The 19,450-nt window shown below is 35.1% G+C and overlaps 1 protein-coding gene across 8 annotated transcripts in view; it reads right to left on the reverse strand.

Moving 5' to 3' along the window:
* Window positions 1-5,904: 5,904 nt before the first annotated feature.
* LOC121318441 (ankyrin repeat and sterile alpha motif domain-containing protein 1B-like) overlaps window positions 5,905-19,450 on the reverse strand; it is a 220,716-nt gene continuing 207,170 nt past the window's right edge. For 3 of the 8 annotated variants that reach the window (XM_041255117.1, XM_041255120.1, XM_041255123.1), the window contains 8 exons: window positions 16,581-16,769; window positions 16,050-16,175; window positions 14,158-14,229; window positions 13,300-13,386; window positions 12,797-12,934; window positions 12,101-12,271; window positions 9,040-9,150; window positions 5,905-8,193 (listed from right to left, as the gene is read on the reverse strand). In XM_041255117.1, coding sequence (XP_041111051.1) covers window positions 8,080-8,193; window positions 9,040-9,150; window positions 12,101-12,271; window positions 12,797-12,934; window positions 13,300-13,386; window positions 14,158-14,229; window positions 16,050-16,175; window positions 16,581-16,769 — 1,008 coding nt within the window. In that variant the 3' untranslated portion in view covers window positions 5,905-8,079. Of the gene's footprint in view, window positions 8,197-9,039; window positions 9,151-12,100; window positions 12,272-12,796; window positions 12,935-13,299; window positions 13,387-14,157; window positions 14,230-16,049; window positions 16,176-16,580; window positions 16,770-19,450 lie in introns of all 8 variants that reach the window. The other 5 variants (XM_041255122.1, XM_041255125.1, XM_041255121.1 and 2 more) reach the window with 3 other exon arrangements.

The raw sequence follows: 19,450 nt of genomic DNA on the forward strand, positions 1-19,450 counted from the left end.
CCTTAGTGCAGCAGAGCTTACACGATGTCAAAGTCTTCATCAAGAAAGACTCAAACCCTAGACAGACATAGATATGTGTTGTAACAGTAACATTGCAGTGCTGAAGATCTTTTTTTTTTTCTGTCAGTAATAATCACTCACAGAAATGTATCAGCAGTAGTCATTTTAAATTGCTTAAAAACTGCAGTAGTACATTTTTTTTGTGATACTAAAATAATTCATGATTAATACAATTACTTTTTATTTCAAGGTGACATTTTGCACAGGATTAATTTACTGAATTAAATCAGCAGACACTTAGTCGTAATAAACTCAAATAATTACATTATAACTGCTTTACACTTTACAATAGCTTTTCTGCAAAGGTGTCTGTTTTCGGCTGCAACATGTTCCTTACTGACATTGTGTTTCTTCAGTGTTGACAGCTGTGTATGTTTACTGAAAACGGAGAGGCATACAATTAAATTGTACAATATATTATGATGGCAACGCTACCAAAAATGTATTATAGTTGTTTCGGAAATTAAATGTGTGTTGTAAATAAATGATTATTAAAAAAAAAAAAAAAAAAAAAAAGTTTGGGAACACACATAAACAGTACTTGGATCAGTGGCAAAATAGAATTGCAAATATATTCACAGTCTGTAAACAAGATTAAAGGCCCCTGAGGCAAAGTGGGCTGCAGTACGCAGGTGTAGAGGTGATGCAGTGCTCAAGACAATGACAAACAACAAAGTACTGGTGAAATGGTGGTTTATTTATAATCCAAAGTCTGATGACAAAAGTAAAGAATGGAAGGCTGGAAATACACAACGATGTGTATTGCACAGTTCAATAAACAATGGGTTGCAGTCCTGAAATAATGTGTAGTTAAATGTTGCGTGTGGTGTGTTAATGTTGGTACACAGGATATAAATGGGTCTGTGTAACACGAGTGATTTAAAATATATAGTTGTATTTAGGCACAGGGATTGCACAGTCACTGCAAGTGCAGATAAAGTAGGTAAAAGTATGTGAGCACGGGATTGCACAAATTAGTTCATGTGCGGAGATTCAAGTGAATGATTAATTAGTAATTGAATCGGCACAGTTGTATATATAGAGGCACGAAACACTCACTCGGGGTTGGGTGTTCAGAGAGAAAGAACAGGAGAGAGAGGGAAAAAAGCAAAGCAAAGCAATTGCTACATTGTTCTGGTTGTCCTTTGTTGAGTTACGAAACCAGGAAGGACCCATATTTGTATTTGCACCACGAGCACTACAGCACGCACTATTGGACTGATGACTGTGTTTGTACATTGTGGGTGTTTTGCAGTGTGTTATTATTTGTTTTACTGCAACCCTTTATATCTACTGTGCAATACACATTGCTGTGTGTATTGCCAGATCATTATTCTTTTCTGCCTGGTCATCAAACCATCTGGATTACAAATTAATAAACAAACCATTTCACCTGTACTTTGTTGTCTGTTTGTTTCAATTGGATTACTACACTTGTTCTTCACTTGCAGATCACTTACCACTTTGCCACACACAGTTAAACACACATACAAAACACAGACACGGTCCAGAGTGAGTGCTCTAGTGCTCATGCTAAAATACAATTTTAATCCATGAACAATGATGAAGTGTTGTCCAGGTTTGGCCTTAAATGACAGCCCCAGATCGTGTTAGCCATCTAATAAATAACAAACAGTACAATTAGATGATACAAACAAACAAAACACTCACGGTTATACTTTTCTCAACAATTAGTGTTCTTTTAACCATAAACAAAAGAACAGAACACCTAGCATTGTTGCCTTTTTGTACCTTCAGTCACTCCCCCCCTTGGTTAGGGAGTGCAGCCATTTCTCCTCCAATCGGCTGTTGCCAGATCGCTTTCCCTCTGGGGCGATGACTTCATGTACTGTAGCTGTGCCCCCTTTCTAGGTGGCCGACTTCCACCTAACCCTGGGAATGAATTGTCAGGCCATCCAGTCCAGGGCACATCCTTTATCGGTCAGCTCTGTACTGATGGCACTGCGTTTGCCAAGGACAAGGCTGCCTCTTATGCTGGCCGACCACCTAATAAAGAAAGAAAACTTGCAAGAAAAAATTAAAACATATCTTGCTAGCAGGCAGGACAAGTGGCACTATGGATCCTTCCAACCCCCCCCACCCCACCAAATGGAAAAAATAATGCAATTTACAAAACTGAGATGTCCCAGATGTGAAGAGTTACCGTTTAAATGGTTTGTTGATCCCCCGTCTCGTCCTAATATATTTATTTTCAGTTCACTACTGAATTTACCATATTATTTTAGAAAGGAATTTAAGTGAATACAGTTTGAACCTGAGAAATTGGAATGAGTGAAGTTTTCACTGTAAATACAGCACAGAGAGACAAGATATGAATGTACTGCCTTGCTAAATGATGATATTGAAATGCTCGTGGAGCAATTAAGTTACGTTTGAATTATAGCGTTTCAATTATTCTTTGAAGAATTGAGTGTGAGTGGATATGTACAATGAGACAGTTGATATATAGAGAAACAGACACCTGCACATATGATGAAACACAGTTTGCTTGCTTGATGGTATTGATCAACATTAACTTTGCTGTTTCAATAACATAACGTCCGATCTGATCAGGGAGAGGTAATCAGACGGTTGGCAGTTACAGAAAGCCAGCATCTGTAACGAGATTGAGCATCATTGCAATAGCTGCATGTATGATGAGACACACTGTTGTTTGCTTGATGATATTGTTTGACGTTACTTTGCTGTTCCGAATAATATTATGTCTGATCTGAGGTGGGAGGGTGTCAGTAACCCATTGAAGGAGGGTGTGATGTGGTGTTGTGAACAGCGGTAGCCTTCTGCAGTAATAATCTCTCCATGTACGGACAGTAGAGCACAGGACGGCACAGCACCAACAGTCAGGCAGTCCCATTTCCGACAGAATCTCTTGCGTCCTGATACATAGGAAGAAGTCTTGACATTTATCCTTGACAATTCTTCACATCTCTAGCTCAGTGTGTGCTCCAGGTGCAGGTGGTGTTGTTAATGCACGAAACAGTGATAACAGTGGTGCAGTGCAGTCTGGGTTTGATGCTGGTTTAACAGCAACAGCTCCTGGATATTTAGCTGTCTATAATAATGGTAACGCTTTATATTGCGTGGCATAAATTAATATTAAACGGATATGCAATTGCATATTAATATTTAATAAATATGCAATAGCTGGTTTCTTGTTAAATGTTAACCAAATGTTGATTTAAAATGTAATTGCATATCACGACCATTTATGTTTTGTTACCCTTGAAAATATGTAATCATTTCCCTTTGTTTACATGTTTAATTAATTGAAAATACAGTTAATCTGACTTAAATGTTAATGGAAAGTAACAAGGAATAATTGAACATAAATTTAATATCAATAATATTAAATATTATTTTAACATTAATATGCAACTGCATATATATATATAATATGAATTTATGCCATGCAATATAAAGCGTTACCCAAATAACAACAGTTAAATAGACAGACAAGACAACCCTAAACACTCTTTTTATTCCTACCGGTCGATTCATAACCATAACACAGCAACAGATTGCTTGGCCACATCCCCCAATATACCTTCAGTCACGCCCCCTTCGTTAGCGAGTGCAATCACGTATCCTCCAATCCACAACTGACACATCGCCTACCGCATTAACCCTTATTCAGCACTTGTCAGGCGCGTCGGGTCCAATTTATTTTCACACGTGATGTTTAATTAGGACTTGGGGCTGATTCCAACAAACTTACAAAACAGACCAGAGAGGCACAGATTTGATTGAAGGGTTCAGAATAGTGTGAAATTCAGTTGTGCTGATAATGAGCTGTATGACAGGCTTTAGTCTGCTGCTTTTTTTCTTTCTATCGTTGATTTTCCAGAATTTTCACTATATTTTTTCATAAGCCTTTTTAAGGCCATTTCCCACCGTTCATTGTGCTTAGTGTAGGTATTCTGATAATTCCTGCATGTGGGTTGTTTAAGTTTATGAACCAGTTAGATAATGTATCAAAATAGTCCCTTGTAGGAGAAATATAAATTACAAGACAATAATAATTTCTGATAGCTACTTTTTACGTACTGTAAGTATACAGTACAAGTTATCTGGGTCGGGCAACTCTGGTTTTGGAGTGCCATATTGTCTTGTGTTTTATGTTGATAATTCTCTTCACATGTTTTGTGTGGATAATTGCGATCGACAGGTGGAGTGATACCAGCCTGCTGTGTGACAGAGCAGATCAACTATAAGGGCAAGAATGAGCAATATACAATGATAGAATGTGATTAACAGTGGCAGTCTGACTGCTTAACAATACTGGGATGAGCCAATTCATAAGTTAGTTTGTGTGAGCAGGTGGAATTCTGTCAGAAACACTGTCAGAATTGCAAGTGTCTCTTTACCTTCCCGTCACTGTGGATGTTTCAATAGAGTCATAAAATTGATTGCAGCTACCCAGGCAGGGAAATAAAAATAAAATAAAAAAGTAGTCGAAAGAATGTTCCACAATTTTGCTCTGCTTGTGGTTGAGTGCAGTTTGGTTTTTCATGGTTTTATTTTTTGTTGTTTTTTTTTTTTAATTTACTGAAAATTTTTTAATTCCAACCAACACTCCCACCCCCTAAAAGGTTTTCATAAGAAAATGCCCCAAAAATGTGTTGGTATTTTCATCTGCTTAAATCAAGCACTTTAACATAAACATTTCAGTAAATCATGATGGTGCGTGTATGTATATCATGCTATTAATTTAACTATTTAAATGACTTAACCTGTATTCTACAGATGTAAATATTGTTATGTAATCCCACGTTTAAACAGGTAGTAATTAAGAACTGAGGTGAAAACAACACTACAAATCTGATCTTGCACCAGTACATTTTAAAATAATACAGCATTTAGGTATTTTCTGTTAACCTTAAATATATTCATTGAAACTTTTAATTTACCTTAGGAGTTTATGTTTGCCAACATGGATAAACATATTATCTTCACTCCAGCATTAACATTCATGTCGATAAAAAGGAGATGTCTGCATTTGCAGGATTTGGTGCAGGTTTAACTGCCAACTCCAGCATTTGTATAGGATTGTAATGCACTTTTCAGTATGCTAATACTTTAGGAATATTGACCTCTTGTATTTGTACAGCAAGCAAACACAACCAATTTAATTTAAAATCAGAAGTGATAACAGAGTAGCTGGCTATAGAGGTATAAAAATAGCTGTTGAATCTAAAGCTATGTAAAGTTTAGGGAAGAAGATTCAAAAGTACAGCTACGTAAGTAATTCTACAGCCAAGTGAATGCTTGTATTGACAGCACATAGTGGCTTCTACACAACTGTGTATACATTATTAATAAACAAGCTGCATTTTTTAAAAACTGTTTTTCCCCTTTAATTTCCCTGAATATTCCATTAAAATGTCCTTCTTACACACTGTTGCTAAGCAACTCATGCTGTAAAAATTCCCAACAAGAGTACTGTAGTATCACCTCCCCCATCTATCCTTTGAATGTATAGCTGACTATCGACTAGCCAAGCTACTGTTTGTGTGATTAAACCATGAAACACTGCAGCCCATCCCCTCCAGGCACAACTAGCCTTGGCCTTCAGAAGATGGAGTAGCATCGACACACATGTATAACAATGAAGAATGCTATTTTGTACAGCATGTTACAGTAAGCAAAATAGAATGGAACATGTTTACCTATGACTTTTTTTTTTTTTTATCTGCTTAAGTCACGGTTGTGTGTTTGTGATGTGTTACCTATTAATTAGTTATGCAATTCTGTTTTTACATTCTCCCTTTTGGTTAAATTAATTTAAATCCAACCCAAATTTAAGACCAAAGCATACCAGAGTGGTAACGGTTGTACAAGTTTGGTTTATTTCATGTGCTTTTACAGGGATATAAATAATGACCAAAATTACAAAATATTTTAACTGGAAGCCCAAGCATATATACATTTATTAGTTGCAGTGAGGCCACTATTTACTTTCCTTCATACAATTTCTTAATTTTTTAAAATTTTGGTACCATGTTTCCAGAGCTATTTTCTTCAATATTTACTACGTACATGTATGAACAATGAATAGGCAAAATATCTACAAGAGAACCGCTATTGTTCAAGTAATGTAATACTGTATTAAAAGATTACAACTGACTTGAAGTACAGTTCAGCCCAACCATACATTATACATTTGATTCTCAGTTATAAACCAAGCTAATTAAGCCATCCCAACATTCATTATTTTTTTTGGATGACTATTGTTAAGCCCAGCTTAGATTTCAGCATATCATATAAAAATAATGTAACATTAAGACAACGTTAGACCATAATTACACAATAATAATAATAATAATAATAATAATAATAATAATAATAATAATAATAATAATAATCCTATATTAAACATTAGAATGTTTCACAATATGAATATTTAAATGGATGTCAATCGTTTTTAAATGGTTTTCCGTCTCCCATAATGCTTGATTGTGCACAGTGCACAGTTAAATTCAGTCTCAATACATTTTACATGGTTGGTTTCAAGCCACATCAAAGCGTATTGATACTATAGGTTAGAAAAAAGTGTTTAAATGAGCAGGCTGAAATGTTCTCTTTCAGGAGGGGAAAAAAACAGCTCCAAATTTGTCACAATCTTACTGCTATATAAGGAGATTCATAAACATAGATTGTGTAAACACAAGGCTTATTAATCCATGACACCAACAATATATAATGAGGAGACCACTGTTTGTTTTCAATCAAAAACATTTAAAAATGAAAACTAACTTTTTCTGCAGTCACTGTGAGTACCTTTTTGAAATACTTTGTGCAACACATTAAGTTATTAATGGCTTCATGCTCTGCATCCACAGTTAAAGAGCTGATCGTCTGGCACTGTATTGTATATAAAACTTTAACAACTTATCCAGTGTATTCCAGAAAATTCACTGCCACAGCTGGGGGGCTGCACACTTGCTGCTTTGAAGACTGCCATCTTCACCAATCCAACATGGACTTCAAGCTTTTGGCAAGCTACAGTGGATATTTTAAGCTACAGAGTTTCAAAATGAAAACAAAAAGTTTTTTCAAAAACTCTTCATAGTAAAAGAACATTTTTTTTTTTTTTTGTTCTTATACTTTTATACACAGTGTTGTTCTGAAAAGTCATTTTTATAGAATAGTATTCAAGCCCCGATTCAAACTTTGAGGACACAATGCACTTTATGTTTTTTTTTTTTTTTTTGTGTTTTTTTGTTTTTTTTTTTAAATAAGAAAAATGAAAATAAACTTTTTATTAAGTAAACAATATGCTGGTAGAATACATTTGCTTAGATTTCACATAACAGTAAAAACAGTTTAAATCAGGGACACATTAAAATGAATACTCTTTGAAGGTCATGTAGTACAATTATCTCAGTCAAAAAAAGTTGAATTTGCTACATAGTTTACAGCAAATAACCCTTTACATCAGTTCAGTTAGGTTCATCCTACTATGAGCAGTACAAAGAAGCAGTTAAACCAGTTAAGCAGTTTTTCTCAATTTCTCATCACAGGTAACCACACTAAAGTAGAACATGTGTTGCTAGCGACAAATGTAAAAACACTTTAAAAGTATTATCAGCTCTCAGCAGCATTAAGGTTTTTTCATTCAGGCAGTTGGAGAGGGCTTCAGAAATCCCACAAGGGCTTGAGGAAAAAAAAAAAAAAAAAAAGGGAAAAAAAAGAATAGTGTTGTATCACAAGTATGAGCAACACTAAACTGCATTGATTTAGGCCCTCTGACAGACTGCCTTTCAAGAAGTCTCAGGACAGTCCTCATGCGTCAGTGACAATGCTGTGCCACTGTGGGAGGAATGTCAAGCAGAGAGACAGTGACCTCATACAGTGGAGAGTAAACGGTGTGAAGTCACTCAAGACAGTGCAGGCTTCCTTTCAACTGGGTCAAAGGTCTCCACAGAGGAAGCGCTGAGCTGTCACTGCTCAGAGTGCAAAGGCACACACACACAGAGGAGAAGTAGACATGGGTTTAAATTAGAAAATAGTGGTCTCATACTTAGTGTTGACTCCTCTTTTTGCTTCTTGCCCAGGTTCCACAATCCATGGCACATTAGCATGACTCTTTTGTTCCATCGATGGTGGGTCAATCTGCTGTAATGCAATACACAATATGGATAGATCAAACTCTGTTATAAAATAAAAACTGAAAATATGTTGATTCTCATACTGTTTCCAGTAGAAGATTAAATATTGTGATCTACCCTGGAACTATTCTTTTTTTTTTTTTTTTTTTTTTTTTATTAAAATGAAATATTCCTGACGCCTTATAAATACCCAGATGGTGAATAAAACGTCATTTAAATCTGACAGCCTTTGGAGATTTAGTTATAATATTCATCACTATTTTTCATTCTATTTCATTACATTATTAGTAGTTGTCCTTCTTGTACTGCAGTGCAAAGAGTATATGTTTTGTTTTTATTGCACCTCCCTTGTTGCTTTGTTGTCTGTGCTCTGCTATACAATGTATTAAAAACAAATTAGATGGAGTGATTCATTTTACTTTGGTGACTGTCAGCACTGACTAATTATATAAAGATACCCAGGGAGTGACTGATTAGTGGATTAGTTCATTCATCATGAAAGCTCAGGATATGTTACTAAATCCTGAATCACTTTCTGAAGAAACATATTCAACATATTTACGAATTCATGTGTTATATGTTAGAGGTTTATATTCTAATTGATTTTGGTTTTCCTAAAATGTTGATATACATGTTAATAATTGACAGGTATCTCTGCATTAAAAGACAACGTCAAATGAAGTATGTTTTTGCTTCCAGATCACACAAATAAGAAGGCAGTTATTTCTATTAATCTGAACATGAACATAAGAGTGAAACCAGGACAGGGAAACAAAGTAATGAGTGAGTAAACTAATAATACACAAAAAACAGGAACACAAAGAAAGAAACAAAGGAAACTAAAGAAGACCTGAAATTGAACTTTGTGAGGATGAAGTCGTGAAGGAGGAACAGGAGGGTGTGGAGGTCTGTGTGGGGTGTAAATGTGACCCAGGGACCAGCGGCTAGTTTGGGGCATAACCTAAGAGTGGAACAAGGGCAAAAAATAGTCAAGAAAATCTGAATTAAAAGTGGAGAAAAGGAATAATTGGTAAGGGCTTAGGATACACTATGCAATCAACATAAGATGGTATGTAAACTAATCTAATTGTGTTCCTCATTCTATTTACTGCAGCACCACTTCCGCTGTAAAATAACAGCCCATTCCCTCCTTTTGAGATGTCTCTTTTTTTGCATTTAACTACCAGACTGCAATTACACTGGGAAATGTTGTCAAACTAAAGAATTCAAATAGATCTTCTCTAACTACTGGAACATATAAAATAATGCATGTAGAAAAAAAAACAAAAAAACATCATAATTAATATCAGGCACATTGTACTGAAAACATTTGGGGGTAAAAAAGAAACGAATGAAGTTTACTTTAAATATATGAAATGTACCTTGCCAATAATTCAAATGTGCAATCTAGGGATACAGAGAGCAGCTTCACATGTAAAAAAAAAACACACTTTCTATAGAAGTCTTCCTGAACTTTCTAACATCCTAGTTTACTGTTGCGTGATTGTTTTACTATTACTCAGATAACTACAGGTAATCAAAAGCAGATTTTTTTTTTTAATGACGCTCCTATTCCACCAGGGTCAAAATGCCTATTTGATGGGACACAGTAATCCACTAATGGAAGGCTGGACAGATTAAATGGTCGTTTTCTTCCGACTGCTTGGAATGCATTTCAGAAGCCCATATTGTACGGTATTCAAGAGCATCCTTTATTAGGTTTCGATTTAAATAGCTGCTTGTGCTGGAAAGCATCCTCACTATGTTGCTTTCCCCAACCTCTGTATTTAAAAAAAAAAAAAAAAAGTGTGGGAAGCACACAGGGATGTGTTGCGATTGTGGAACAGTTATATAAGCATATATGCAAACTTGCTGACCAGCTTCATCTACAGTGTAAGTAGTGTTCCACGTTTGCGGTTTATTCCAAACTGTACCGATTACAGGATTTTTTTTTTTAACTGAACGTCAGTTTTTACTGATTTATTCCCGATTTTACTATTTTCTAGGAAATACATTTACATTTTGATTAAAATGCTGTTTTATTTTGATTCTGAGATTGTAATAAGCAGACCCTCACAGTATCCTAGGATACAGCAGACTTTTAGTTCAAATAACGTTCAAATAATGTTCAGCTGTGGTTCTGTGGCACTTCACAAACACATTATCACTTGATTGTGTTGGCCAATCAAAGTCTGATTATTGTGAGAATTGCTGGGCGTAGTAACTATTAGCTTGATCAAAAACTAAATTGAAATACAAAATATAATATTGTGTGTTTCGAAGCATACAAAACTAAACTTTTACTATGCACATTTCTTTTCAAATGAAACAGTGAGGCAGTTTTCTAGCACCAGTATTAACTAGAAATATAAAAGCTTCAGAATCCTCAAGCAAAAACTGACAATTAATTCAAAACATATCAAATGTACTGTACTGCTTTTTAAAATTTCTTTAAACAAAATAAAACACACCCGTAATTAAAAACTTAGCTAGTTATATATAAATAATCTTGGAAGTGCCACCGTCCAAGTTAGCCTTTTAAGTGCTTTGGTTAACACAGCCATTTTGATAACTGTACATATTCATTTTAGGTTCCTGGGCTATAGCTAGTTACATTAGGCAAAATAACTGTATATAATAACACAATCAGAATTTGAAAGTTAAACACTAACTTTGGTATGCTAATAATATTTTGATGTATGAGTTGAATTGAATTGTCATTCAAAGCATGGTTAACCCTAGAGGCTATTTTATTAGAAGAACGTCCTCCTAGGAAGTACTGGCTGGGCTTCACACACATTTCTTCAACGGGAAATTGCCTCTAGCCAGCCATTATGCAGCTCATTCCCCACCATTCATATTGCATTATGGGAGTTCCTATCCTTAGTGAACAGTTAATGGCAACATTCCCGGTAAATTATTCTTCAAGGTGCCTTCTTCTTTATATATATATATATATATATATATATATATATATATATATATAATATATATATATATATATATATATATATATATATATATATATAATTCTTTCGCAGACTCTATTGCGCAGACATCCAACAGAGTTTATATATATCAGACTGATTGTCTCAGACTGATTGTCTCAAACATTGAGGATTCTTTTTATAACAAACTGTAGTAGAATTACAAAAGCTGTCGCCCCTGCTCTAATGCTGCAGCACAGCCAACCTGTCATACCTGCAAAAAGCAGCCATTTTTTATCCTACAGCAAAACACAATCTATTAATAGCTAGCAAGGCCACAAAGGAGGCCAGAACACATGTTTCAAAAGTAAAGCTGAAAAATGTCATCATTAATCATCCTTCTTTCTGGGATTAATGGAATAAGAAAACCATTTAAGGAAGGAAACTTATTCGTGAAAATGAAAAAAAGAAACTGACCAAGACAGATAAATGGATTAAGACATGTGATCAAATGGATTAAGACATGTGATCAAACAGGACAGAGAGGCTGGAGAGACACAAAAAAGACAGAATGCATATAGTTAAAAAAAATCATAAAGCCGATGGTCTGTCACTAGAAAAACAATACTCTTGTGACCGGGTGCTCTGTGCAAGAGTAACAGGAAGGACTCCATTACACTGACATACAGCAGTACCATCTTGCAAAACAGTAAAACATTTTTAACCCATTAAGTTTCACTATCTATTCACAAAAAACACACTTTCCCCCTCCATTATTATTTCAGATTCTTCACTTTGTTGTGGATCCTTACAACGCCAGCTCTGCCAACAGTTTTTTTTTTTTTTTTTTTTGCTTATAAAGATAAAAGGATGATAAAGTTGGCTAAAATGTTTTTAATCTTAATGGATTCTATTAAGAGGCGGGAGGCATGTTGAAATATACTCACTTCAACAAGCAATGAATGTATAAGTCTCAATACTTACCACAGATTTTCGAATGCCAATGCGGGGTTTTGGGATGGGTTTGGCTGGTTTATTCTCAAAGCTCTCTGGTAGTGTAGATGAACCATGGCCACTCTTTCTGGCTTGTAGGGCTAGTTGATAAGCCACCTCAAAAGCCTGCCCTAGCGTCAAAATGATTTCATATGCTAAATTCTGTAAAACAAAATCGAACCAGAGGGATGGTGTTCAAGTTCCACTGAAATTATGTAGCACACAAGATCAGTATTTTTTTATATTTATTTTATTACTTAACAAAACACTGAACATAAATGAAAAGCCATTTTCTCATGCATATAACGTGCTTAGAGAAATACCTCGTTTCAGATGCTAAAATACATTCGCTGTTTTTCAATTTACTGTTTTGTTAAATGTTTGTAAATACAAACAGCTGTTGTTGATTTAACAACCAAACCTAAATGGGTGGGGGATTTAAATCTGTATATTAACCAGACAAAAAAAAAAAAAAACAAAAATTTCAGCAATTATTTTTAATTTGGCCAATGCCGTAATAATATATATATATATATATATATATATATATATATATATATATATATATATATATATATATATATATATTTTTTTAAAACTTTTTTTTATTTTTTTTATTTTTTTATTTTTTTAAGACTCTCTCCTGTTCTTTTGATCTTAAAATAAGATCCAAGGACTGACACTCACCACATCAAATGCGGTGAAAACGTGGCAGTAGTGGTGGCTGGACTTCAAGTCTTTTGTGATGTAAGCGAATGTAGAGAGATCATCCGGATCCTGGGCAGCACAGGAAATGTTTCGGATTTCATGTTCAGCAATTACATTCTGTCAAACAAACAGGAAAAAATGACCCATAAGAAAAAGCTTTGGAAGGACTAGTCCAGTACAATATTCCCACAGCAATAATTCTATTTGTATTTTAAGAGCCTTTAAATGATAACATCTGCTTATTCAACATTGACACCTTGGGTGGGGAAAGACCAGTATACAGTATTCTGAAAAGCTTGTTCCTATTTACTAATTTAAAACCTTTTATCATAAGTGTGACAATTTATCTTGGTGTAATAACCCCCAAAAGGGTATATTTAAAGCCTGTCCCCTGAGTTTTCAAATAGCTTTATTTTCAAACTGAGTTGTAATTTTATTTTGACTATGATTTACCCTAACAAGTACCACGTGGGCTGACTTGCCTTATTTGTAGCATCAATGAACTTGACTCCTTTGTACGAAACAGAAAGAACAATGGTAGGAATTTTCTTCAGCAGTTCTGTCGACTTCTAGAAACGCAGAGATAAATAAATACAAATCACAATGGCGCAAATACCAAAAATGATGTATAACAGCAGACGTTCAACAGTTCAGAAGGTATAATTACGGTATAGCTTGGGCCAAAAATGGTCACAAAAAGGCAACATAAACTTTTAATATAATATTTACATTATATGTTTATCACTCCACACAGCACAACACCACTGACTGATAATCATGCCACCTGCCACACACACACAAAATAAGTAATTTCTTTACATTTATTTTTTTTTTTTGTAAAGGTTGTGGACTGAAAGGCAGCCCTAAAAGTCTTGTCAATAATGTTTTCTAAATGGTAATATACTAGTGCTGCCACGTGGAATGACCTAAATCCCACACGGACAATGCAAACAGTTTTTTCATTAACCCTTATTGTAAGAAGTCTGTAAAAAGGAGAACCTGAGCAGAGTAACATTTATGGATAAATGAACTTAACAGCATTGGATAAATGAACTTAATATACAACCCTTTTCAATGCAGTGAAGGAGATGCACAACGCTGCATGCTGTCAGGAAGGTGTGTGGGAGGTTTTGATAGCACTGTTCACATGATGATGTTCAGTCAGATGGTTAGTTATTTGAGTGACTTCCATTATAACTTGTGCTGTGTTGGTCTCCTCATGTACCCGCAACCCCCCCAGAATCCGTTACAGACTCTTTCCTTTACCAATGGGTCAGAAAAGACTGAACTTGTATCCAGGCATTTCAAAACAACAACCCGATATTGAATCTGACACTCACTCTCATTTTTGCACAGGCATCCTGGGTTGATTCTGTTCCTCGTAGCTCTTTTACCAACATTGAGCCCAAGTACTAAAAAACAAAAGAGAAAAGAATGTTTATTAGACCACTTTTCTTATAATGGGTTCATCAATGATGCAGAGATAAGAGTTTAACGGTCAAATTATTTACTACTAAAATTCTGTGTTTTTTAGTCAGTCACTAAGAGCAGATGACCTAATTAAGCTCTATAACCAAGCACACAAAACAGTAGCCTCATTTACTAGTAATAAATTCATACAGTTATGCCTTAATTAAGACAATCTCCTACTGACAAACCAGTCTGACTGTCCTCTTGGGAAAAGTGGATCAAGTCACAAAATAGTAGAAATTAACAGCATTTGCAAATGCTGATGTCTTGATCTGTTTTCAAAGTAAGCGTGTGTCCCTTAGGATGACATGTTCTAGTTAGAATACTTCACACTTTGGTGCAACATTTTCAAATCCTTCTTTCTACAATCCAGTTTTATATAGCTTAGTACACTTTGGCAGCAAGCACCCATCTGTCTTCCAAATGTACAAACAAGTGTGCCATTAAGTAGTGTATTTATACTATGCCACAATTTTAATATATCTCTAATGATTTTTTTTAATGAATCCATTAAATATATTAAGACAGCATAAAGATTAAGCAAGATTACAGTATGTACAATTAAAGACCACACATAGCTTGTGGTAGCCAACTTCTACTGGTCAACTTCTATTGCAAACAGGCAATTCAAACATCCAAGCTTTTGTGTTTTGTTTGTTTGTCTGAAAAGGGTACATATTTCTAAATTAGGAATACCTTTACTGCATTTTACTGTAAACAACACAGTACAAATGTGTTCTTTAGAACTGCACCTGTCTCTGTATGTTCATTAAGAATGTCATATGCTGCTCTTCATGCCAAACTGACTGCACTCAGTAGCAAGACCAACTGTGATCTAGAATCAGCAGATGCCAATCTCCCTCTATAGTGGAAGAAGATGCCAATTTCTCTCCATGGTGGATGTCCTTTCCAAGACATCCAGCTGAAAACTTGACAAAATGTCAAAACATCCTTGGAGGATATTGGATGGGCTGTTTCTACTGTTTTCTAACTAAAAAAAAAAAACAGAATTCTGCTGAATTGCATACTGTTGCTTCTTGATTACATTTCTTAACTATGTGAACAGTATACTTTATCTGCTCAGCAGCTGTTTATTAAAATTATTTAAACTGTTAAACTACCTTCTGTTTCACTTGACATTTTTACTTACATTTTAGATAAAGCCTTTTCATACAATTACTATACAACTTGTGTAAATCATTGGTAAGTCATAAAACAGTACTTGTTTAAATCTAACATAAAAAGTATATATATATATATAGCTACAATGTTTTGTAAAAAACTGTTCAGGCATCTTAGCATTTAAACAATGCTGTTAGGTATTCACATACAATATTCAAAATGCTTTTCACTCCCGATTCTTCAGTAGAGTGACAGCTATGTTCTGGACACTGTCCAGGTAGCTCAGAGTTGTGGCATATGCCTCTGTGTGCCTGTGGCTACACTTTGCAGAGAACAGCTACTGCACAGAATTCATACAGTATCTTTTGATATGAAGCAACAGCAGCATTAATTTTATTGATATATACCTATTTTGTTTAGGATTTGGCATTCTATTAAGATTAGCCTTCCTCACGTCAGGGGATTTGCATTGTTTGTGTCTCAACTTGAAGAGTGATTTCCAAACCAGAGTGGTACTTCTTCCAGGTGAATTCGAATCTGGGTTATTATTCTATAGTGTATGCCTGCTGTTCCAGTGCATGGTGTACCGCTGAATTACAGATTTATAAACAAGATTAGTTATGTTACATATGATACTTACATATGCTTCATAATCACATGACTGGAAAATGAGTTTTTCTGGGTGATGCTGCCAGTACTGAACAGGAGTAGATGACGTGGCTTCATTGGGTGGTCGCAGCGTAATTGGCTCACACCACTCTCCTGCCTGAAATTCAAGACACCACATACCGTAAATACATACATACATACATACATACATACATATATATATACATACATACATATGAATGTCAGCAACTAATCATGCTATTTCTTCAGTAGTAGTGTTAAACCTAAAATTATGTTTTTGCTGATAGTTTCTCTTCACACAAGCTAAAGAGTTTACATCATAATTTTTTGTTTTTTAAAAGCATCTCATCAAGGCAATGTAGAACTCTGTATCCTTATAATGTTTTAGTACTGCTTGTTTTATGACTGCTAAGGTGGAATAGAATTTATGACAGAAATGGAGATTTAAAAAACATGTAATCCACATTAAGCAACACTACTCTTCACTCTTCAATCTTAAAACAAATGCTAACCCAGGAAGAAGAAAATGAGCGATACTGACCATACTGACTTGTGCCATCTGTCTCTCCAGCTTTGACCTCGGAACATCTTCAAAGTAGTTTTCATTTTGTCTTCTCCTTGCATCCGCCTGCATGATAATTTGAGGGATATCCAGCGAACCACCGGTAGTGTACGTGCTTTGGCTAATGGATGGAGAGAGCTGGGGAGGAGTGTGGTTTCCACTTGGTTCCTATAGAGTGAAAGAAATGAAGAATCATCTCAATGTCACCCACAGAACCACAAGGTATCGACCGTTTTAGAATCTGACTCATTAGTAAAGGTAATGCATTCTGAATAAAAAACAAAGTACATGAATAATTTAGCTGAATGGAAATACAGAAATGGACTGCATGAGATATAATTAATAATATCTTGGCAGCAATTAATAATTTAGTTGCATCCAAGACTTAGGGTGAAGAAAATCAATAAAGTATAGTGTATGTTCTCTGTAAAGAATAAATAAATAAGTTTACTATCGTGTTGTCTTTCTGAGAAAACACACATATACAGCAAGCTACATTCTGTTCATCATCCATTGAATTCAAATAAAGCAAGTCCACAGTATCACATTTCCCTTTGCATCCATAAGACACAAATCACATTATCTTCTGAAATGCTTTCTTGGTACTTTATGCAAATATCAATCAACTTCAACATTGGAAAAGTGATACTGTTTCACATTATACTGATTTGCAAAATGAAATCAGACAAATATTGATGCCTATTACAGCAGCAGGCCAAAGCCATATTCATAACAAGACCCATAGAAGGCTGTTGTGGTGGTGTTAACTTGGCCCACAGGACAGTTTTGTCTAGGCTACAGATCAACATTTGCAGCTTGGAAGGGTATTAGCAGGACACTGAATTAAGGTGCTTTAAGAAAGCTAACGAATGTCAACCTTTTACCAAGCTGACAACAAGAAGCGTGCCAATGAATTCAGTAAAGGTATGTGGAGCAAGCAGAGCACCTCTGCACTGCTACTACTGAATACAAAGCAGTCCACTGCTCTCTCGTGAGTCAAGGGCTTCTCTGAATCTGGAGCTGTTAATCATAAATACATTCCATAGGCCCTTGAGTTACAAGTACAACAAAAACGAAAGAGAAAATCTCTATGAATTGATGGCTTTCACAGCCCTGTGAGACTGGGGGAATGCACAACCCATCCATAATGAAATAGAATGTAGATTCTGTACCAACAGCTACGGTTCATGAATGTAAACTATTCTGTACATTATGAAATAATGTTCACTTTAATAAACCCATCAAGTGTGTGTCTAATGCATTATATGGATCAAACATGTAAGCGTACCAAAGGGGTGATGGTTTTCCTTTTCAATTGAATTCTGATCATCATGCATTTGCTACAGTTCCTCCACTAACCCAAGCAGTCAATTCACCCCCCAGCACACTGAAACCCCCTCCCTAGAACACAATTACCACACAGAAGCCCTGGGGGTCATTAGAAGATATTACTGCATGGAGAAGAGTGCTGCCACCACTGCTCCTGTGTATACAGAATATCATGCAGTACATTGCCTATTCCAGTTTCCATTACTCCTCAAGATGATCTGTTGGTGCTGACTCTAGTATTAAATATCTTTCAAAATATCATATTTTATTAAATTGTATGAATCACTTATTTTCTATGGGTCATTGCTTCAAGCACAATAGAGATTTACACAGTATTACTGACTTTGCCTTTAAGAAAAACATCATAAATGACATTATATACAAATGCCTGTAATACAATTTGTGAATCATACATTATGATCACATACAATCAATAGCACCTTAGAGCAATTTTATCCACAGCATATTACTGAACAAACTGAACAGCTGGGTGGTATAGTGGCTTTTCAGGCAGTATTTCCTAGCGTAAAATAAGATTATCTAACTTGGGCGTAGGTCACTGCTTCAATGGTTACAAAACAGGACACTAGAATAACTACACTGTATTTCTTCATTCTTTACAAAAAAATGTTTTTTTTTTTTTTTTAAGCTGAAACCTCTATTTAATACGTATTTAAAAAAAAACAAAAAACAAAGGAAGTTGTTTAACAGGGTGTAGCTGTGATACTGTTATTTGGCAGAATCTTTTAAATCCACAAATGACCTGCATTTACATTCACTTAGAACAAGCTTTAGCAACAGCAGTTTTAAGCTCAAGACAGGAATGGAAGGAAATTGTAGAAACTGTGATCCTTACAAATGTGCTCCAGATCTGGGGATTTACCAATCTCCTCTTTGAATTCTGTTATTTTAGCACACCTTTACTGAGCCTGATGACCAAAGAATAGGTTTGTGGGGTCTGCTGGGTCACTCATCTTTGCTGGCAGTATACTATAAAGTATAATGTACTGTAATGCTTTCAATTCTTTTATATTTTTTATATATTTCATACACCGGGCTTTGTTAAATTATTGTAAACAGTATCTACATTGGGTCCTTTTGCAGCTTTTAAAGTAAAGTAAATAAATAAATATAAATCTTCACATTTTCTTACTGAACATTCAGTGCAGTGAATTCATTGTTCTGTAACAATGTCATCATACAAATAAGACATAATTACAAACAATTAGGGCTTGAAGTTTTTGGTTATAACCGATAACCGAACAAACGCCCCCGAAAACCTATTTATTTTACCGATAAATGTGGGTTTGGTAACATATTTAAACTAATGTCAGTCATGCACTACCATCTTCCTACATAAAGAAAACGGATTTTTCAGATTCAAAATATTCTACATTGCCGGAATCCTAATGTGGACACCCTCACTAACACAGTAAGTTAATGTTTGTATATGCATTAGTGAAACGTCATTCAATGTATTATAGAAACTGAAAATTGATGTGTTTGAGAGGTGTTCATTT

The sequence above is a fragment of the Polyodon spathula genome, chromosome 7 (assembly GCF_017654505.1).
Source record: "Polyodon spathula isolate WHYD16114869_AA chromosome 7, ASM1765450v1, whole genome shotgun sequence".
Lineage (NCBI taxonomy): Eukaryota > Metazoa > Chordata > Actinopteri > Acipenseriformes > Polyodontidae > Polyodon > Polyodon spathula.